Genomic DNA, 22,883 nt, shown 5'->3' with positions numbered 1-22,883 from the left:
TTTTAATCTACGAACTGCAGCACTTTGCATTTCAAAGAATGTTGGAGGAAGGCTGAAAAACCACAGGCGGGAGACAGAAAACCCCGCCCGTCTCCGCCTCGAACGCTCCTCATTGGTTCTGCGTGGCCGTCTATCACCTTTCCAGCCGGCCCTGCCTCTCGGTAGTAGTAGCAGCCGGGAGCCTCCGGCCCCCACCTTCCCGTCTCTGCCCCTGCTCCGTGCTGGGTTTGGCGAGGCGAGAGCCATGAATGTATTGCCAACTTTCCTCCAGACGCGCGCTGTGCGGCGGGTCCTTGCGCTCCGGGAGCGCACGCAGAGGCGGGTGAGTGGGGACTGCAAGGCGAGCGAGAAGGGAGGGTGCCTGCCTGCCCTTCTCCTGCAAGCTATACTGGCCTGCTTGGAAGTGCCAGGAGGAGAGGCGCCCGGCCGGCCGCAGCGCAATCGCCCGGGGCTTGCTCGCGCAAACAGCCTGCGATATTTACGCGTTTGCAGTTTACCGACACATTCTCTCCCTTCTGTCTTTCGCGCGCGTGTACGTGTGTGTGTGTTGGGACTGGTTGTGTGCACGCGTCTTTTTCTTTTGTGTCGACTCCTGCAGGAAGTCGGGAGGCCTTTTTCGCTTGCTTCTCCCCCCACCCCCGCCGCCCTTTCTTTCTGCTGTTGCCATCTCTTTTGGAGGAGAAAGAAAGAAAGGACAGGCGCGGGTGGGATTTGTGGAGCGGAGCCGATCACCTATCACCCCATCGCAGAATGTATGTGAGGCTTCCTCCGGTTCCCAACCTCTTCCTTTACCTCCGCCGGCAGTCTCCCTCCCTTTCCCCCCACCCTTGGGTAGGCCGGGCGCTGGGTAGCTTTGTTGCTGAGTTGCCGGAGCTTGCGGTGGCTGGTGGTGGCTGGCCTCCCCTGCTGAGATCACCCCTTCCCCACCGCAGACGCGCCGCGCTCCTTAAGCATCCTATTATTTTTAAGAGGCCAGGATAGCTTAGAGGCAAACCTGGTGATAGTTTGCCTGCAGGAAGCCCTAGGATTAGACCCTGGTACCTCCCTCTTTTATTTTATTTTTAAAGGACCAGGTAGCGTGCTAAGAAGCACACTTCTGCAGCTTTTCAGAACCAGAAAGCATTTCGAGTTGGAAAGCATCAGGATCGGTGAAATCAGAATCTATCATCTTCCTGTGCTCTTTTTCAGAAAATGGGGTGGTAGCTTTGTGGTGGTGCACAGCCTTTAAGTGCAGAAGAACCAGGTTTGAGCCTTAGAAAATGTGGGTGATGGGAAACTCTTCCGCTAGAGAGCTGTTGCCCATCAGAGCAGACTATATTGGGCTAGATCATAGAGTCCCTGTACCATCATCTTCCTTTGGCCCTCCAGATGTTCTTGAAGTACAACTCCCATCAGCACCAGCAAACATGGGCAGTGGCAGTGGAAGATGGGAGATGTAGTTCAACCACCACACCTGGAGGGCCAAAGGTTTTGGTGAACAACTAGTTTGGCTGGGTGTATGACACTTTCCTATGTGATTATGCTCCATCCACTTTTCAGTCTTATTGCCCTCTCTGTCTGGGGAAAAAGGCATATGAATAGTGTGGCCTTTCCACCATGAAACTCCCTGGCTTGGTGGACTCTTGCCTTTAATATCTTAATCCTCAAGAGGTGTTAGGCTGGTGGGTAATAGGGACAGGGCTTTTTCAGTGGTGGCCCCACAACTTCGGAATTCCCTCCTTGCAGAGATACACATGACCTCATGACTGCTGGTTTTTAAAAATTCCAAACCCTGAAAACAGTTGTCTGTTTTTCGCTGAATTGTGTTGTGCATGAAAAAAACATTAGCTGCTACTATCCTTGGGTGTATATTTTATTTTCATGTGTTTTAGAGTCTTGTAAACAGCCTTGTGAAACTGGTGTGCTTGGAAAGATGGGCTTTTTTTTTTTTTTAGTAAATAAAGAGACTTTCTTCCCCCCAACACACTTCCCTGATTGTACACCTAAAATGCTATGTGTGGATGTGTCAAACTTCACTTTGGAAATGCACAAGTGTTGTAAAATTGCACGCCTTAACACTGGCTGCAGCTTCTTATTGAATGTAAATTCCATCACACAGTCGCAAATATATGAAATTTCTGGGGGAAACATTTCTCTCTCTCTAGGCCTACATAAATCCAGGTTTGATAGGACAATGAACTCAGTGGTGGAGCATCTGTTTTGCATGCAGAAAGTCCCTGGTTCAATCCCCAGCATCTCTAGGTAGGGCTGGGAGAGAATCCAGCCTCAAACCCTGGAGAGCCGCTGCCAGTCAGTGTTGACAATACTGAAATAGATAGATTGATGGTATGGCTCAATATAAAGCAGGTAACTGTGTTTCTGTGGCTGGTCCTTCAAGTCCTGCCGATTTACAGCGGGACTTGGGTTCCTTGCGTTGTATTTAAGTGTCATGGAGACTGACATTGTTTATTTATTTATTGTATTTATTTCCAACCCTTTTCTCCAAGGAGCTAATGGTGCTGTACGCGGTTTCACCCCTTCCTTATTTAAACCCCACAACAACCCTGTGAGGTAGGTTAGGGTGACAGGCAATGACTGGCCCACGCTCACCCCCTGAGCTTTATAGCTGAGTTAGGATTTGATCCCTGGTCTCCCAAGTAATAATATTCCCACTCTCCTAACTGCTACACCACACTGGCTCTCCCCTGTTATCTGTGGATTGTGTCCATCACAAGAGAAAAGTGACAGTCTTGTGGCACGCCTTTAAAAAAACTGACAGATTTATTATTGATCAATCCAGCTTCTCCAAGATGTTGTTGGACTACAACTCCCATCAGCCCCAGCCAGCACGACTGGTGGTCATGGATGACGTGAGCTGGAGTCCAGCAGCAGGGTCAGGATCGGCCTTAGGGGCATTATAAAGCAATGAGAGTCAGAAAACCTAGCTGAATCTTCTTCAAGGCACACAGAGATCTATCTACAGTTAGGTATACCAATAGCTAGGGTTTGTTTTTTCCTTTAAAGAAAAGGAAAAAAATGAAGCCTGGGTTTCAAGTAAAAGTCAAGAGACACTTCTTTTGAACATCTCTTGCACACGTTTTTATATTTGTGCTAGGATAATTTATTTCCAGATTTTAGAATTCCCAGCCGGATCCTGTGCATAATTAAGTGCACAGGACTGTAGGCAAGGTCAGGCAAATCTAGTGTCAAAAGGAATCATCTGGACAGTTTTGTAAAAGTAGTTAATGACATCTATGTTAATCGCTGTCAGCTTTTCTTTGTGACAGTTGCATTAAATGAATACATACAGAAGAGCTAATGTTGACCATCATTTGACCCCATTTTTTAAATATCCTAATTGGGGTTGGGGGGTTGGAGGCTTGCATCTGCTTGCCTCCCTACTCGTTTTACAACATTGTATGTCCTGCGAATGCATGAACACAGTTTATAGCAGGACTGAGCAACCTCCAGCCCATCAGACTAATAAAGCCTGCTCATTTGACTCACCAGATTGTTTTGGCCATGCTACACTCACCTGCCAGTCACCTGATGTCTTATATGATGCCAGGGGTGGACAGGTTAAAAAGGTGGCTGCACTGGGCCAGAAGCACCAGCTGATAATTGGCACTTTAGGAGACTCATGCTCGATTCTTCTTAAGTCCTGACCATCCTCTGGGACCTCCCAAGAACTGCGTGCTGAGCTTTGAAGTTCCTCGCAACCAGATGATTTCTGGCACTTCAAAGTGCTGCACAGAGCTGTTTGCAGGAGGCTTGCAGAGAATCCTGCACAGTGCTTTTAAGGTTCTAACACTCATTGCCACCTCATTTGACATCAGGTAATTGACAGGTGCGGCAGCCTCCCACCTTTCAAATTTGGTGGTGTAGTGGGTAGGAGAAAGAAGAATCTTACAAGGTTAGAGTTAAAGGTGGCCTGATAGACCATCAGGCGTAACTCCTTGCTTGGCATAAGTGTGGGGAACCTTTGGCCCTCCAGGTGTTGCTAAACTAGAACTCCCATCAGCCCTGGCAAGCACAGCTAATTACCAGGGGTGACGTGAGATGTAGGTGAGAAGCATCTGAAGGGCCACGGGTTCCCCACACCTGGGGTAGAGGCTCCCCAGTAGATGGCTGTCCAGCCCCTGCAGAATGCAGGAGATTCATTAAGCTCTTGTGAAATTGTTTTCTGTGAAGATGAGTTGTGTAAAGCAAAGCACCAACATTTGACCAACATGAGCTCATCAATTTAGAATTTGTTTGTGCGGCTGATAGCGATGGCTGCGGCAATTCAAATGAAAGGCTATTCCATTGTAGCTGCAGAGCTATGCGAGAGAGTGAAAGTGATTTGACATGATATTAAAAGTTGGCTTGTGATGCAATGCCAAAGGTGAGATGGTGTTTTGAAGTAGTGTGGCCTTTGGTGAAATAAAACTGTTATTTTGTGGCGAGGGGCTTGCTTATGCAGCATGAGTGTCTTGGTGGGAAGTTATTTATTTACCCATATTTATTAATTTATATCCTGCCTGCCCTCCAAGGAGCTCAATACAGCATGCAATGTGTTCTCCCTCAACTCTTCTCTGTCTTCACAACAGCCCTGCGGAGTAGGCCAGGCTGGGTGATAGCGACTGGTGCAAGATCCCTGCAGCTGTAGGCCTTCAGTCTGGGTTGTGTAAACTGCCTAGCACTGCCAGGGTATGGACTGAAGGCACGTGAACCCCCTTCCTGAAATGAAGCACGTCTGGGTCTGGCCAGTGCCTGCATAGGTGGCCACCTGGGAATCACATGAATGTTAAAAGGTAAAGGGTAAAAGGACCCCTGACCATTAGGTCCAGTCGTGACCGACTCTGGGGTTGCGGCGCTCATGTTGCTTTATTGGCCGAGGGAGCCGGCGTACAGCTTCCAGGTCATTTGGCCAGCATGACTAAGCCGCTTTTGGAGAACCAGAGCAGCGCACGGAAACGCCGTTTACCTTCCCGCCGGAGTAGGTTGGCAGGAGCAGGGACTGAGCAACGGGAGCTCACCCCGTCATGGGGATTCGAACCACCGACCTTCAGATTGGCAAGCCCTAGGCTCTGTGGTTTAACCCACAGCGCCACCCGCGTCCCTCACATGAATGTTAGCACAGGTATTATACCTGGAGAACAACCTTTTTTACACCCCCTTCTGAGTGCTTTAAAGGGAAGATAGTCTGGCATCTATTGACAGATCTCTGGTTGTAGTTATCTAACAAGGCTTTGGAATTTAATCCCAGAAACTGTCTCTAGATAATCTTAAACAGAACAGTGCTGATGTAGAATGTTTTCAAGCCATAGGGGTTATAAATGAAAATTTTGAAGCAGCTGTCTCTGATCTGATGTGACTACGATGGAAATGCTGCATTTGAGCACAGGCATTTTCACTTGGTCGGAAGCTGTTGAAGCCAGGTGCAAAGGCGCCTGATGCCTAGTTAATTTCTAACACTGCATGAAACTCACTGCTCAGTATCAGTCTAACTTACTTCTCAATGCTGTTGTGAGGATAAAGTTTGGAGGGGGAGAACGATGTACGTCACCTTCAGGTCTTTGGAGGTAAGGTGGGATATAAATTCAGTGTAATTAATTAATTAAAAGACTAAATTGTGTGTTTCTGTGCTCAGTGCAGCTTCCCTTTCCCTTTTAAGAGAGTTGGTGGGTGCTGACTATTAATGAGAGATAGAAGTCTGACATTAATAACATTGCAGAGTCCCCTGCAGTTGCTTTGGCCTGTACTAGTCTTGAAATAAAAATTGCTACCAATGTTGACTGTCCGAAAAAGAATGGGGAAAAGCTCTGACTTGATCGATGACCTGATGTTAGAGCTCTATTTCGTTCTTAAATGTGCCACCCTGAGGCCTGTAGCTCTCTCATCAGTCCGTTGTGGGGCCACAGGAGAGGAGAGAGAGAATATGACCAATAAATTGGTGGAACAGCCAATTCCAGGATTTCTTAGGCCTCTTGACTGAAAATTTATTTAATTTATTTCATACAATTGGATACACCAGGAAACCTCAAAGCAGATTATAAAAAGATAAGACAATAAAATGAAGAAAAAACTACAACCCTACTTTAATACACACACACAAAAATACTACAACATATTAAAAATACTTCAGCTTTCTAATCATCTGGTTAGAATGTTTTTAGCAGCTGTCAATAGGCAACGAGTTCCAGAGAGCAGGTGCTGCCACACTAAATGACCAAGTTCTTACAAATATAGAACAGGTATTATGTGGCACCTGTTGCAGTGCCAATTCCACCCATGGAAGTGGTTGAGTGGACACATGTGCAATAAGGCTTACATTGGGTTACATTAAATGTAATGTCCATTTGTGTATTTGTCAATTTCTCCAATAATAATAATAATAATAATTTATTATTTATACCCCTCGGATCTGGCTGGGCTTCCCCAGCCACTCTGGGCGGCTTCCAAAAAAATATTAAAATACTGTAATACATCAAACATTAAAAGCTTCCCTAAACAGGGCTGCCTTCAGATGTCTTCTAAAAGTCTGGTAGTAGTTGTTCTCTTTGACATCTGGTGGAAGGGCGTTCCACAGGGAGGGCACCACTACCGAGAAGGCCCTCTGCCTGGTTCCCTGTAACTTGGCTTCTCGCAGTGAGGGAACCGCCAGAAGGCCCTCAGCACTGGACCTCAGTGTCCAGGTAGAACGATGGGGGTGGAGACGCTCCTTCAGGTATACTGGACCGAGGCCGTTTAGGGCTTTAAAGGTCAGCACCAACACTTTGAATTGTGCTCGGAAACGTACTGGGAGCCAATGTAGGTCTTTAAAGACCGGTGTTATATGGTCTCGGCGGCTGCTCCTACCTAAGGCTGCCAGATATTTACCTAATGTAGGCTCTTCTGCTTTTTTTGAACAGCTGGGAGAAATGTAACAGAGGCAGCTTTCCTCCCATTTCTTACATCCCTCCCATATTTAGAGGTATGGGAGCCCCAAACAGGGCAGCTATTGTGGCCCAGGCTTTGCTTGGTTATGATGCACTTGGATGAAATAATGCTCAGCACCAGTATCCTCTCCTGATGCATTTCCTGTTGTCCCCCTCCCCTTCTTTCCTTTTTCTTTCAGATCAGCCAGGATGCTTCACCCAGAGCATGTTGAGGAAGATGCAGCTGCAAGAGACTACCCTTCCAGCTAAACCCGCATGCCAGAATGGCCGCCACGGAAGCTGCCTGCACTGGAAACAAACCTGGAGCCAAATCTCCACCAGTAGAGGAAGGCCATCACCATCAGCGGCTGCAGGAAGAGAATGGGGCAGCTGACCAGCTCTCTGAGCACAGCGATGCCTCCTTTGCCACGGTGGAGCCCAGCCGCCAGCCGCCGCCTGCTGGGAAGCTCAGGAAGACTGCCTTCAAGCTCTTTGGTGGGAAGCGAAGCATCTGCACCCTGCCCAGTTTCTTTGGTGGGAAAAACAAAGGCCAGGGAAAGGGAGCTGCAAAGAAGGGCCTGAGCAAGAGTAAGACACACGATGGCATCAGCGACGTGGGGTACGAAGAGGGCAACTCGGGTGGCGGAACGCACTTCCTTCCTGCACAGCTGCCGAGTTCTCAGAGCGCTCTCCTGGGAGCAGATGCCAGCCTCAGGGTTGGTTTTGTCCGGCCGTCAGCATCCCTGTCTGGAAGCTCTGAGGGCTTTGAGAAGAAGCCCTGTGGGGAGAAGTCCTTGTTCCTTCCACGCTCTAAGAAGGGGCTCAGGGGCCTCTTCAACAGCATCCGGCGCCACAGGAAGAGCAAAAGCACTGAGCCTGAGAGGACTGAGTTGCAGGAGTGGACTTCAAGGGATGCTGTGGCTGAAGGACTGCCCAGTGCGAGTAAGCAGAAGAGGGGTGCCGAAACCCAGCAAGTCTTGAAGCAGGGGAGCCTAAAAAGCACTGCACTTCCCCCAGAACATGGGGAGCATTTTCATGAAGATGCTTCTTCTTCACCTGGAGTAGCGGCTGGTCTCGATGAGTCAAGAGAGGAGGTCCAGCCGGTGGCCAACGAAAGCAGCTCTGTAGGGGATACAGCCAGAGGAGGGATGGGCAGCGAAAGCTCTCGAGATGCAGAGCTGGAAGCTGATGACACCCTCTGTGCTAACTCTGTGTGCGGAGAGCTCCCTGATGCTCTCCAGTCTGAGGACCTAGACAGCAGCCCTCCCTGTGTCCCATCTGGGGACCAGCTCAGCTTGATGTTTGGAGATGTCACTTCCCTCAAAAGCTTCGACTCCTTTACCGGCTGCGGAGACATCATTGCTGAACCAGATATCGACAGCATCGCTGAGAGTGCCACCACTGCAGAGCGCGGCAGGGATGCGGCCAAGAGGAGCTCCTGCCTTGTTACTTACCAGGGTGGAGGGGAGGAGATGGCCATGCCAGATGACATAGAGGAGTATCTGCAGCAGATGTGGGAAGGTGCCGTCAAAGCAGATGCTGGATACGAAACACGCCTTCCAGAACTCATGGCAAAATGTGAGCATCAGGGAGTGAACGGTGGCAAGCCAGAGGTCCACCTCTATCCTGAAGGCACAAGGGGTGATGTGGACCTCTTAACACCACACAGTGACCAGCAAGAATCTGCTCCCAACAGCGATGAGGGGTACTATGACTCTACCACTCCAGGTCCTGATGATGAAACTGGCGATGGGCTTGAAGAAATCAAGAAGGACCGCCTCCCGAGGGACAGCTACAGTGGCGATGCGCTGTATGAGTTCTATGAACCTGATGATGCCCTCATGAGCCCCACTCGTGCTGATGAATCTTGGTTTGGTAGCAAAGTGTCCCCACCAGAGATCTTTTCCATGAGCCAGTTCTTGGACTTTGCTCTCCCTGACGAGAAGGATTTGGTGCAGATAATGGGCCAGAAGAGGGAAGTGATGGAAACGGAGGAGGAGAGGCTGGCTGCCATTCAGAAGCAGCTGCTGTTTTGGGAGATGCAGAGGGAGCCAACCTTGAAAGACCTGGATATCCTCAGCAAAGACCAGCACCACCCCAGAGAAAAGCTACATACGGAATGTAACACGAAAGTGACCAGCTTAACCGACAAGAGTCCGAGTGGCCTTGGCTGCGATCAAATGTCCCCCCCTGCTTTGAACAGTGACCTGGATGCTGGAATTCTAACTGAGAAGCAAGAGTGGAAAGATTTCAAGGAGATGCTGTGCCCAGAGAAGCACTACAATGGCAGTGGGGGCCCTAAAGTGCACAGTGGGGGCCTTTTTCAGCATGTGGAAAATGGCTCAGTGTTGGATTCAGATAGAGAGCATCCAGGGCTTGAACCGGGTGCTTTAAGTGGCCTGGAGAATTCTGTGGCATTCCCTTTCTTCAAAACGCACAGCTGTCCACTCAATGAGCAGCCAAGCAGAACCGAAGCTGACTTTGGGGAGATCCCCAACATGGAAAATGAACCAGAACAGGCCGTTAACTTCTCCCAGGCATTGGTGGAGTTCACCAGCAGCGGGACTCTATTCTCCAGCCTCTCTGAAAGCCTTGGGAGCTCTGATTCAGGCTCTGCGTTCACCCAGAACCTCCCTGCCCTCCCAACGATGGTCACGTTCGACATTGTCGACGTGGAGCAAGAAGGCGAAGGGGAGTGTGAGCAGCACCTGGGGATGAACACTGATGAGGACATCGCTGCATCCTTTGAGGCCTTTGACGATAGCTACGCTGCAAAAGAATCCTTCGCTGAATGTGACGAGAGAATGTTTCCTGGGTGCTTCCAGAGCTCTTTCCAAAGCTGCAACTGGGGTGTCACCAGCCTTCCCCGGCGCATGAGGCTTCAGGAGATGAGTCCTCCCATGCCAGAGCCTCTCTCCAGCTGCAGGAGGAGCAGGTCCCTTGACACTGAGAGCTTGGAGTTCGAGCTGGCTAGCTTGCAACTCTCCAAGGGTGGCTTCAAGCCTTTTGACCTCTGGTCTCGATGGAGTGGCTGCAGGAAGGATCCTGTGTCTCCTGGTCTAGATGCAGACCGTGAAAATGCTCTGGGCTCTCCAGAAGGAAAGGAAGGAAGTGATGCTGCTGTCTTTCCTTGGGCAGAGCTGCAGCAGAATGTATCATGCAGGGAGGATTTTCCCTCGCAAGGCGTGAAACCGTGGGACTGTGATCTGAGCACCCCAGCCTTCCAGAGCACGTGGGGTGCATCGGAACAGCCAGGTATGGAAGCACCTTGCATGCCCCTGGTGCAGGAATCCACCAAGAAGCCTGGTGGGAAACCTCGCGCAGATGGGGCCAGTGATCCAGCACTGATGGCAACCAGACCAATGGCCAGGCCATCCAATTTGCCTCTGCAGACTCCTGCTGTGCCCCAGGAGGTGTGTGCCTCCCACAGGCCTGGTGGGGACAGCGCAGGTAAAAAACTTGCTTGGGTCCTTCCTTTGGGCGAGAAGGGGGCTGACCTGCCCCCGGACCCCAGCTTCACCCATTCCCCCGACAAGCCAGCAATGTGCAAACCTGCAGGTGTGACGCAAGGAATGTCCCAGCTTCACAGCAAGCAGTGCTGAGACCTTCTGATGGCAAGGCTAAGCGTCGTGGGAGCGCCGACTCTCTGATCTGCAGAAAGGGAAAGCCCCCACGTTGGAGGTGGCTGCTTGTGCTGCCAGCTGTTGGAACACCGCGATGAATGTAACAGTAGCCAAATAGCTTGCAGGATAGGGTTAAAGGAGGATTAGGGTGGGTTTGGTTCCCTAGGGCCTGCAGGGAGACTTGGAACATTACAGATGGTTAACTTTGATTTGAAATTGGGTGGTGGTGGTAACCAATTCTTTTATTAGTGGTGGGTAAGGCAGAGTGTGCCGGATAGGACTTCTGTTATCACTCATCACTGCTTGATGGTGCTTCTTGTTGGGTTGATGCTGAATTGCACATCCATAGTGTGAACCACTGTTAATCCTGAACACAATACAGGGGAAAGGTGCCAACACCTTGGCTTGGAGATATTCAGATATGATGTAAGAGAGCTCTGGAATGTCCAGCTTGCCCTTTAGTTAAAAGCAGAAAAAACAATTTCTTAAAACTGACTAACTGGGTGCTTTTTAACAAAAAACAAGTGGTTGTAACAACTTTAAGAAATGGGATGGTTTGCTGGTGGTAAAAAACAACAACTATTTAATAAACGTTCTGTGTTTTTGACAGCACAATCCTACTGTGCATTCCTTCCCCGGAAGCAAGCCCCCCTGAGTTCAGTGGGGCTTGCTCCCAGCTAGGGGTGCATTGGGTTGCAGCCTTGCAGTGCAGTCCTGTGCAGATCTACTCAGAAGTAAGTGCCACCCTTTTCCAAAGGGGGGGGGGGCTACTTGTAAGCAGTTGTGCATGCAGAGCCATCTGTATCAGGTGGCATTTTGAAGATGAAATAAGACCTGCAAAGTGTGTTGCCTGCCAGGGGTGGGTGGGTGAGAGTGGCAAAGCATTGGGCATGTGGTTATAATGAGGCAAAGTTTGGCCAGGGGAAAAGAAGTACTAGGAAGACATTTAAAAATTTGGCGTATTTTATTGATGGTGTCAGAGTGGAGTGGCACCCAAGTGACTGCAGAACTGCAGACTTCAAGGAGATATGGTGTGTGTGTGTGTGTTTTAAGCTAAAAGCAGCAAACTCTGTTTCAAACTGTATCCCTTTTTAAAGATTTGAATCCCATTATTTCCTTATGACTAAATCTCACTCAGTGGGATGTCCAATGAAATGAATTCTTCTGTGTGCCCCCAGAACAGAGCCTCCCCCCCCAAAAATAATTTACTCTTGAATACTTGGGTTCTAATGCAAATCTGGGCAAGCGTATTCACCATACTGTGGTTTAACTGGCTTGTGTAATGCAAGGCTGGCGTTCTGTTGTTTGTAAATAAACTATATCAAGGAGGGGGAACCTGTGGCTCCCCAGGTGTGGCTGGGCTACAGCTCCCAGCACCCCTGACCATTGGCCATGCTAGGGCTAATGGGAGTTGGCTGTCTGGAGAATAGCTGTCAACTTTTCCCTTTTCTTGCGAGGAATCCTATTCGAAATAAAGGAATTTCCCTTTTTAAAAAAAGGAAACGTTGACAGCTATGGTCTGGAGGGAGCTATATGATGGACTTCTGCTTATAGATGTTATGTTGCAAGGCCAAATGTAGCCTTCATTGGAAAATCTGTTTCCTCTCTTCCATGCAGGGCTGGCCCAAGAAGTTGATTGGAAAATCCAAATCTTTCCACACACGCAAACAGATGCTACTGTTTAATCAGCCAGAAAGGTCTCCATCAAAACTCCACTTGAAGGGACCTTGTGAAAGCATGTTGGAACTGTTGATGGAGCTGTACAGGAGGGCTTCTTGGTGGATTGACCCCCAGGAATCAATTCTGTTCACCTCTTTCTCAGCTGCCCCTTATGATCCAACATCTACTGCTTGCAACATCTACTGCTTGAGGTGGACATAAGAAGAGCCCCTGTTGGATCAGGCCTATCTAGTTCAGCTTAGTTTTTCTAACTGTGGCCCATTAAATGCTTCCAGGAAGGCAGCAAGCAGGGCTTGAAGGAAACAGACAGCACCCCCCCCCCCCGATCAACTTGCCTTGTGAGAAACCTGCCATGGCCTTCCACCCAGAAGTGATCTTTCTGAAAGGTAAGGCTGGCAGTAGAGGAGGGTCCCCAGAAATGCATGAAACTAGCACTGATCTGTCTAGCCGAATCTGGTCAACTCTTGACTAGCAGAAGCTGTCCAGGGATTCACATTTGGGGGGGGGGTCTTCAAAGCCCACTATGCAAGGGGCCTTTTTTGGTTGCAGGGGGAGGAGATGCAAGAACCAAAGACTGGGGTGTCCTACATTGGAGGTGGGGAATCTGGCTCTCTGGATGTTGCTGGATTCCCATCAGCCCCAACCGGCATGGGAGCTGTGATTTGTCTTCTGGTCCAGGAACATCTGGAGAGCCACAGGTTCCCCTCCCTTGCTGTACATGCAGAGTAAATGTTCTGCTGCTAAGGCTGGCCTTGCCCTCTTGTTAATTTGCTCTGGAAGAGTCATATCTGGTATGGTAGCTTTTAGGAGAAATCATTTCGAAAGAGGTGGTGCACAACTTGCTGCTTTGCTCAAGGAGTGCCCATACCTGCCAGTATTTGTTAGCTAATAAATCAGAGAAGACCAGCAAGAGGAAAATCCTACATTAAAGCCAAGTCCCTTGAAGCTGCTGTCAGCACAAGGGCAACTTCAGAGGAAGGGCCCTACCTCACTGCTTTGCATTCAAAAGATCCCAGGTTCATTCCTCAGTGGCACCTGCAGATAGGGCTGGAAGGGTTTTCTGCTGAAACCTTGGACAAATGCTGCCAGTCAGTGTAGACAGCACTGAGCTAGATTGGCAAAATGTTCTGATTTGGTATGAAGCAGTTTCTTATATTCTATCTTCCCTTCACTCTTGTTTTCTTTTTTTAGCAGTACGTATGTAAATACTATGTAGTAAGACTCGTAATTTTTTTTATATAAAAAACCCACACCTCTGACCAGCTCTTATGAAAGATTAATCTTATTTCCTGCTGTAGCTCAGAGCAGGCCAAAGAGAGTGAGGAACCTGAGGTGGAAAATCCAAATGGTTTATGTATACCTTAAACTAATTAAGATAGCATCGAGAAGTTTTCTTGCACTGGGCTCTTCCTGTTCCTTTGTGGGGCACTTTCTGTTCATTCCAGCAGGGCTCAGCTGGGAGAGTGTTGATGTACTGTACTTACCCAAAGGCCAGATCTGTCTCTGCCTATAGTGCTTCATGGCACAACAAATCTCCTGCCTGTTCAGCATTTGCCCACCTTCAAAGGAGGATTAGCATTGTGAGATGGGTTGCCAGGTTTTTACCTTTCTGTTATCTCATGTGGCTAAACATCCCCTGAAGTTCAGAGGGGGCTAAGCACATGGCAAAAGGGTGTGTGTGGAGTTCTGAGCTAGCCAAGATTTCCCCCCTCAGTTGAGAACTACATGCCGACCTTTTCCACATACATCACCCACTATGAAGGATGCTTCCTCACATGAGAGAACCTAGGCAACTGATAGCCCACCCTGTTCCAAATGCTAGTACAGAGGTGCTCTGACAAGGCAGAGAGTTCACGCTCTCTTGCTGGGAGTGCATGCATGCCAGCAAGTTGAGCTGCATGCTAGCAAATCAGTTCTGTCCTGCTTTCTTTGCCTGGAGTGACACCTGGCCGGAACTTCTTGTCTTGTGATTCTGTGTAATGTGTAGACTAGCTTGCAGCCTGCTCATCACTCCTGCCTTCACTAAGCAACTGAATTAACATCAAACCCAAATCCTCCTTTGCTTTCAGTAGAAAGCGCAGTCAGTTGAATGTTCGCAGAACTGGTGTCAGACCTTTGTTCTCAGTACACATGGGGCAGATTGAGGGTGGGGCTTGCACCCACACCCCTGCTCCTCTGAAGCTTTAGCTTTCAAGTGTTCAGGGGACTTAGGAAACAAGCTGGAGGGCAGTTGTGGATGAGGTCTTTCTCCTCAAGCTCTTGATTTGACAATGAATCCCTCCTGTGGGATGGAATGTAAACATTTGCTTAAAAGATAAGTATCTGAGCAAGACAGGGACACTGGGAACCAAATGTCCAGATTCGCAAATCCACCCATGTTAGATTGCATAGGCTTGATGTCTGCCTGATTAATGGCCCCATTGACCCAAACACAACCAATTGGCCATGCAAGGTAACTCACCGGGGGCCTAATAAGCCTCCATGTTTTGGTATCTGTGTGGGACTGCCAGTGAAGGAGCCTTGTCAAGCAGCTGCTGGGCCGGTCTCATTTTGCCTTTTTTCTAAATTGCTACCGCTCAGAAACTAGAACTATTAATGATCACACTGTGTCGCACACAGGTTTTCACTGTGGCCTGTCTTGGCCAAGTCTTCAATGTGTTTTGGGTTAGGTTGGTGGCATGGCAGGTCCCCCCGCCCCCCATTTTCCTTTTGAATACATCACCAAAGACATCTTGTGAAGTTTGTTGTCAAATGGTGTAACTCTTGTTGATAATGTATTTGTGTGAAAAAAACAACAACAACAACCAACAACTCTGTGTTAATAAGAATGTTCTTCTACAAATTGTGTGTGTGTATAAGCATTTTGGTTTTTACATATTTAATGGGGGAAATTTTAAAAAGTAAAGAAAAACATTTTTATACAAGTGTGTACAACAGTTTGACTCTGCCTTGGTAATTTGACCTGTTTGTAAAGGATTTTTCAATCTTCGTACTATATAATCTTTCCTCTGTCTCTTTTTAAAATTACCATCTTATCTGATTTGGTCTGTGGCTAAAAACAATGATTTGGCACACAGAAATGACAGCAGGACAATGGGGTTGCAGAAGCATGAAAAGCTGGCAGCTTGTTCCTCTTTCTCTCTTCCTGTGGTCTTGTTTTTTGGATTCTTGGCCAATGGTAGAATTACCTGCTTTGCATTCAGAAGGTCTTGGGTTCCGTTCCCATATCTTCACTTAGGGCTGGGAAAGATGCTTGCCTGAAACTGCAGAGCCACTGCTTGTCAGTGTAGAGAATGCTAAGCTAGATGGACCATCGTCTGACTCAGGGTAAGGCATCTTCCTGACTTGAAAGATGTAGAACAGGGTGGCAAACCTGTGGCCCTCCAGATATTGTTGGACTACTGTCTCCATCATCCCTAACCATTCACCAAACTGCCTGGGGCAGATGGGAGTCCAGCAACATCTCTGGAGAGCCATAGGCTCCCCACCCCTGACCTAGAATAAGGTTACCAGACGTCCCCAAATTTACAAATCAGTCCCCATACAAAATCCATTGAAGTTGAAAAGTGTCCCTGGACTCATTGGAAAAAATCTGGTAACCTTAACCTAGAAGGTAGGGAAGGTTGACTTCAGTAGTGAAGCTAATTGTATTTTAGAATTATTTATGCAGAATGTGGTAGGATCTTGGATATGGGTCATGTTTTAGACTGTTTCCCCACACTAAAGGGGGGGGGTGGAACCCTCACTGCACATCAAAAATTAGTTTTGAGGGGAAATGTTTAGCATGGCCTTTTTTCATGGCTAGTTCACCACGAAGATTTTAAGTTGGGGAACATTCAGAAATTGGACCTCCCCCAGACAGTCTAAAGCAGTCCAACTTAGAATTATGCCAGCTCATCTTGCACCCCTCAGTAATGTGTCAGATGGCTCTTAGGAAAGAAATAAAAGTCCATGTTGATTTGTGTCTATGGCTATAACCCAGAACATTGCCCACTGTAGCCCCTTCACCAATACTGTTGTCTTCCTAAGACTAAGAATAGCTTTGCCAAGGAAGACATTCAGTAGTCCAATGAGTAGATGAAAGTCTGTACAATCAAAGCTTGAATATTTGGCTGCAATCCAAAGAGGTGAAATGCATCCAAAAGAGAGCAATGTGTACAAATACATAGCTTTGACTTTTAATTTTTAATAGAACTGTTTCCCCAATTGTTGAAGAGGCAATCCACCATGCATGGTAAAAAGCTCTTTTTCTCTCCAGTCATTGGAACTGTTGCTTGATGAGCAAAGACTGATTGTTTTCAGAGTTCTGCACTGTTTGCCTACAATATCTGCTGATGCTTATTTGAGGCTGATTCTTTTTCTCCCCATGAAGCATAATGTTTTTATAACAAGAGGTCCAGAATCTTCATGTGTGATTCTAGTAGGAATTGTTGGGTGATGTGGGACTGCTTTGGAGAGGCTTCTTTTCAGGTTTTGCAATCTTGTGCAGTTCCATTAAGAATGGAAGTATCTTTGGTTTCCTTTGGATGGCATTGGGTTTAAGCCAAGGAATACTGGGATTCAAGCTGGGATTCCTGTTGCAATGGGGCAACAATTGGTTGGTTAGTGTTAAGTGGAGATAGCGTTGGTACTATTACTAGAGGAATAGGCAACATGCATTCACATGCTCTCAACCGCTGATATTCAACTGGTGGGTCGGGACCCACTAGTGCATTGTGTCCTGCTCCAACGTGGGTTGCAACAGGAGAACTACCACCATGCAAACATATGATGAAAAATTAAGAAACTGGTCCCGAAATGCATATTCAGGTTAAAAGTGGGTCTAAAAAGGTTGAAGATACCTGCTCCAAGCCATGCTGACTTCTAGTCTAGTGTGATCTAGGGTTGGTTAGGGGTGGGTTTGCTTTACAGTCCATTAGCATGTGTTTAAAACTACAGGACTTCAGGATGTCTTGCCAGATAAGGCATAATTAAGCTGTGCTAAGTGATCCTGTGGATGCACTGTTGCTTAAGAATTTAAGAAGTCATTTGCTGGGATCATATTGAGCTCCAGCTAAGTCCAGCACATTTGCGAAAGTCCCAACAATCAGCAGGCGGCAGATGGTCCAGTTCTTACCTCCCTCCAGATTAAGAATAAGTGGACAGTTTTTACAGTGGAGGGAAGGAAGATGTGGAATCTCCCCACAACCTGTACCGAGACCAGTTCCTTTTTTTAACTTGGTCAGAAGCGACCTGGAGTTAGGGAGTGAGCAGTGAGTTTGCAGATCATACCTTGTTATTTTAGTGTTGTGAACGTCCAAATGAACCCTGAAAGGGTTGCTTTGCAAATGGGGTGAAAGAGCAACAAAACAGAAAGTTAAGATTCAGTGTGGGTGTAAAGTGATGTATGCTGGAGCAAATAAATCTTAACGTTCTACACATGCTGAGGGGATTAAGAACAGTTAATCAGGAAAGACATTTAGGGTACATGATGAATATATAGATCAATGAAAACATCAAGCCAGTATGAGGCAGCTGGGGATTGCTAGGGATTATTAGGAAAGGATTGAAAAATAAAAGCTACAGTAGTATAATGCCCTTATACAAATCTATGGTGTGGCCATGCATACAATGCAGTGTATGGTTATGGTCAGTGAATCTCAAAAAGAAGAAAGTGCAACCAAAAGCAACTGGAAGGTGGAGGACCTTCCTTATAGGACAAAATTAAAATGTGGCCTTTTTTTAAAGGAAGAAAGAAGTGACTAAATACTGTAATCGAAGAAGAAGAAAAACCTTGCCTGAGAGTAAGCCCTACTGAATTCAATAGGGGTTACTTCTAATGGAACATGATTAGGATTGTACTGTAAGGCACAGAATGATGGGCTGCTTAAATTGTACAGGTGTTTCTCCCTCCTTTGTAACACCAGAAGGGATCATAAAAAACAACAACAACATTGATTAGTGGTAGATTCAGAAGACAAGAGTTTCTTCATTGCATGCATAATGCAACTTACGGAATTGGCTGCCTTAGGATTCATTTATTTTATTCTATTCCATGTATGTCCCTTCTTTCCTCCATAGAGCTTACTGTGGCATACATGTTTCTCCCTCCCCCCTAATGCTACATATATAATGCAGGTCAGATTACCAGGTGCTGTGCCTACACTGCACATCCGAGATTTATCTATTTTTCTATAGGTTTCATTGTTGTTGTATACATTCATGGAAAATTTTTATGGGCTGTTCTTTTTACTGTCTATTTTTAAAGAAAGGTGCAATTTGCAGTTTTGAAAGGGGGGAAAGCATTGGCTACTGCTTATACATGTGCAAAACAGTGGCGAGGGCGCAGCATGCTGTTCAGAGGTCATTGCTGGACTATAAACGTGACAGCTATCTTGGGAGATTTTAAGTCCCCCTACCTTTTTCATTCACACATACCCCTTGCTTTTCTGGGCTCTAATATGCATTTAATAACTTTTTGTAACCCTTGTCGAATACTGTTTTGTGGTGTTCTCTCTCTCTCTGTGTCTTTATTTCTGCTTTTGATCTGTAAAGGGTGTCCCATTTTTTTCTTGCAGGTCATCTTGGTTGCTACTTAAAGCTAATAAACTTGCATATTCCCCCCTCCCCTTCCTTTTGGTGAAAACTTGATCCACAGTTAGGATGGTTCTCCCCTAGATTTACATTAACAGAAAAAAGGGAAATGCTAAATGCCATGAAATGTTCTCTGTTGAATAAGGTAGCCAAGTTCCTTTTCCATTTTTTTCTGGCTGGTCCTTTTTAGTAAACTATGCCTCCTTGAGTTAGCTATAGCCTTTCATTCCGCATTCATTGGCAAGAATGTGGATTGACATCATGCTTTGTTATGGGGGGAATTTGGATGAAACTTAAAACATCTGAGTATTCTTCCTCCCTCAAAGATAAGAGGACTGATTCTAATAAGTAAAAATCAAATGCATTCCAATAGTTCTACTTTTCTTTGGAAGGAGATCACTGCAAAGTCCTCATATGGCCTTGTATCAGTTGAAGAGCACTGTTCACATCTCAGTGTCAATTACTGCCATTATCTGTCTTTATTGCACCACCTTCAGGCTTGTGGGGTATACTTTTGCTTTTCACTGAGGACCAGCAGCTGAAGTCAGGTGCCACTGAACCCAGGAATTTTGCTTTGAAGTGCAAAACCAAGTGGAGCTCCCAGTCCTTCCATACAGAAATGCACTCCTGGCTACCCCCAAGCTTTCTAACATTTCTGCAGTACCATTTAAGGCCGGGAGTAGAGTTGTTGTGTTGCTGCTATTCTTAACCAGTTGGGAGTCAGAAATCCTTGAGATCTCCCAGCAGATGCTGATCCACCTTCTGCCTACCCCAGCCATGAAAGTATGCAATGCAAGGCAAAAAGTGATGCGGCATTCGAAGGATGACAGTGTATTTCCTGCCACTGGGTTTTGATAAACCTGTCCTGCAGCTTCTCAGGCATAACTGGGGACAGGCTGACACTGATTGTTTTACAGCTGAGGTTGTTTTATCTCCAGGGCCAATATGGTTTTTGTAATGCCTGTGCAACCAGTAATGCATCTCTGCTTTTTTGCAAGTGAGGAATATAATTCTCTATATATTCCCCCCTTAAAAAAACACAAGCCCAACCCTATCTGTTGCACAGATGGAAGAAAGAGATTGAGGAGTGGCTGACTGGCTGATGAAACTACCTCTTAGCTGCAAAGCTGGGTTACACCATGAAGAACCCAGCTGTAACATCAGTCTTCACCTTTCACAATGCTTGGATACTCCTGCACTGACTGAAGATGGGTGCAGTAACATATGGGGTTCCAACCACTTGGTCTTTCCTGTCCGTATCCTTGTGTACCTATTAATACTTCCAGGGTCATGCCTGGAGACTGATGCATGACTGTTTTGCAGAGCATTTCCTAAGTGTATGTCTCGTCATTGCGTGTTTTCCTACAGGACCCTCAGTGTGGGGCGTTGCTTCTCCCAGTGTTTTTGAGGGGTCTCTTACCAGTTTCAGTTTTCCTGCTTCAGGTTACCTAAAGTGTGAGAGAAGGCACACATTCATAACTGAGAATGGCAGGAATTGAAAATAATTGTAAGAGGCCCCCCCCTTTCTACCACCAAAAGGGAGTTGGTATCTGCTTTGCAAAGCTGTGAAGATAATCTCCCTATTTTTTGGGGGGGGGGAATAATTTGATAGTTCACTTGGTGCTCATTTTCCAAAATAAGTTATAAGAGCTGGTCTGCCATACTGGTTTGCTAAAAATGGCTCAAAGCTCACCCCTGCTGCCACCTCTGTAGGTGACTACCTTCAGTTATTCACTCTTGGCTGGCTCTTAATCTGTGATGAGTGGATAAGAATGCTGATCTACTTTACAGAGTTGCTCACACTCATTGTGAAGAACAGAGAGTGGTTTTCATCCTTGCTGCAACACTGGGCTAGGAGGAGAAACCTCCCACCCCAGAGCTGTCATGGGGATGAAAAACATTGACTTAACTTTGTTAGATCTGCTCTTTTGCCTGTTTCCTAAAGTGCTAAGACCTAACAATATTGCTGTGCCAGAAGAGGATAAGCCCCCTTTGCTAGGTAAATGGAGGTCCAAAGGGAGAGGCTAGGCCCCTAGTTTTTGCAAAGGGCTGGTGAGCCACTGGAAGTAGCTTCATGGGCTGGATACAGGTGTGTGGGCTTTGCACTCATGTTATGGGAATTAGTGACATAATGTCTGTAAGATGCTTTAAATTACTGAAGCACTAGAATTGTATACTAAGTGTTCCTCCTAAGCCTTGGTAGGCTTAAACATTCCATTGTAGTACTGTATTATTGGGGCTGGTTTTGGTCAATGGCTAATGTTGCTGTTTTGGTACAGGGTTTACATGTAAAGCTTGAGAGGGAAGTGATTTTATGTACCCTAATCCAGAGAAGAAGATGCACACATGGATCTCCAAATTAGGGAATGTGGCCGTAAGGCAAATCCAGATGTCCACTCTGCTGCTTTTAGTAGGATCCCCACCCACATAGCTGGATCGGGGGGGGGGAGACTATATAGAGCAGTGGTGGAATCCTGTGCCCCTCCAGGTGTTGTTGGACTCCCAATCCACATCAGCCCAGCCAGCATGGCCAATGGACAGGGATGGTGAGAACTAAAGTCTAATAATATATGGAGATTCAAGATTCCCCACGTCCTGAGTTAATTGGTGACCTAGGATGCATAGGCCCAGTTTTACTTCTTACCCTAGAACTTTGAAACCATTCCTACTGAAGGCTGTAGGATTTCTCACAAGTAAGTGGTTTCAGGTTTTCAGCCTCTCATTTAAACACTGCCAGATACTCATTTATGCGGTTTGATTTAAACAAACTGTCACTCCATTATCCTCCATTGCTGTGTCAGCTGGTTTATGTTTTTGCTGAAGTTTCATTAATATTGGTTTATTTTATTTTCATTTTATCTTCAAGTTTTTAATGTGTTTTTCTTTGTTTTGCAATGTATGCCCTCCTTGCTGAAGTCTAATAAATAAATCTGAGGGTTTTTAAAGAGACCATCCTATTTCATTAGTGTCCTTTGATTTATTTCTTTTTACGGGAGCTCCTTCCTTGCTGATGCCATGGTCATAATCTTAACCAAAGAGGAAGAAAAAGGAGAACAAAACAGTTTGCAATACGTCTTCCTATCAGCATTCACTAACCTGGTGCCCTCCAGAGGTTTTGGGACTGCTCCAATAGGCAGAGCCTCAGTGCTAGTGCATGCCATGAGGCATGGTAAAAATATTGGCAATGCAATAAAAACATACACTGAACAATTGCACATATAAGATCAGCACAAACATTTGCATATATAAAAGCAAACATATGGAAATAACACATCAAATCACAATACAAATAAGATAGTACCTGGGATTTTAAAAAATCACTTAGAAGAATGTCTTCAACAGGTGTTGAAAGGACAACACATGTCTGTCTGATGTATAAAGGGAGGGAGTTTCAAAGGGTTGTTGCCACCATAGAGCCTGATTCCTGTATGGAACACTCCTCTTGAGAAGATGGTACCTGCAGGATGCTCTTCTTAGAATCATAGAGTTGGAGGGGACCACGAAAATCATCTAGTCCGACTCCCTGCAGTGCAGGAATCTTTTTGCCCAACTTGGGGCTTGAACCCACGACTGAGATTACCAATCTTGTGCTCTACTGACTGAGCTAGCCCTCTCCTGCATAACACAGCAGTCAGTTGGGTTATGTAGAGAATAGGCCCACCTTTCAGATATTCTTTTCCTGAGCTGTACAGGGCTTTGCACACCTCAACTAGCACCTTGAACTTAACCCAGTAGCTGAATGTCAGTCAGTGCAGTAGTAGCATAGGATGGTGGTTTGCCCACCATCAATGAACAGTTGAACTGCCATATCTTACAGTAGTTTCATCTTCTGGCTCAGCCCCTCATAGACCACATTGCGGTTATCCCACCTGGTGGCTACCAGAGCATGGACAACAGTGGTCATGTTATCTCAGTCCAGAAATGGTTGTAGCTATTTTACTAAACAAAGCTGGTAAAAAGCACTCCTAGCCACTGAAGCCACCTGGACCTCTAGGGATCTAGACTATGAATCTTCTCGTTTAGGGAGAGTATGATCAGCACCTCTGCATTCCCAGGATTCAGTGTTAGTTTATTGGTCTTCCAGCTCACTATAGATTTCAGGCACCGGTTCAGGGCTACAACTGCAGTG

The 22,883-nt window shown here is 46.6% G+C and overlaps 1 protein-coding gene across 2 annotated transcripts in view; it reads left to right on the top strand.

The window, feature by feature from the left end:
• Positions 1-163: 163 nt before the first annotated feature.
• AMER1 (APC membrane recruitment protein 1) overlaps positions 164-22,883 on the top strand; it is a 46,271-nt gene continuing 23,551 nt past the window's right edge. Inside the window, exons 1-2 of one of the 2 annotated variants that reach the window (XR_013981397.1) lie at positions 164-322; positions 7,079-12,567. Coding sequence is in view for 1 of the 2 variants with exons in the window: in XM_080989753.1 (XP_080845879.1) it covers positions 7,163-10,480 (3,318 nt within the window). In the remaining variant the exon portion in view is untranslated. Of the gene's footprint in view, positions 323-7,078; positions 21,717-22,883 lie in introns of those variants that run through there. The other variant, XM_080989753.1, reaches the window with a different exon arrangement.

Source organism: Podarcis pityusensis (assembly GCF_964106645.2).
Source record: "Podarcis pityusensis genome assembly, chromosome: Z".
NCBI classification, from domain to species: Eukaryota; Metazoa; Chordata; class Lepidosauria; order Squamata; family Lacertidae; genus Podarcis; species Podarcis pityusensis.
This window is presented reverse-complemented; position numbering and strand designations above follow the sequence as displayed.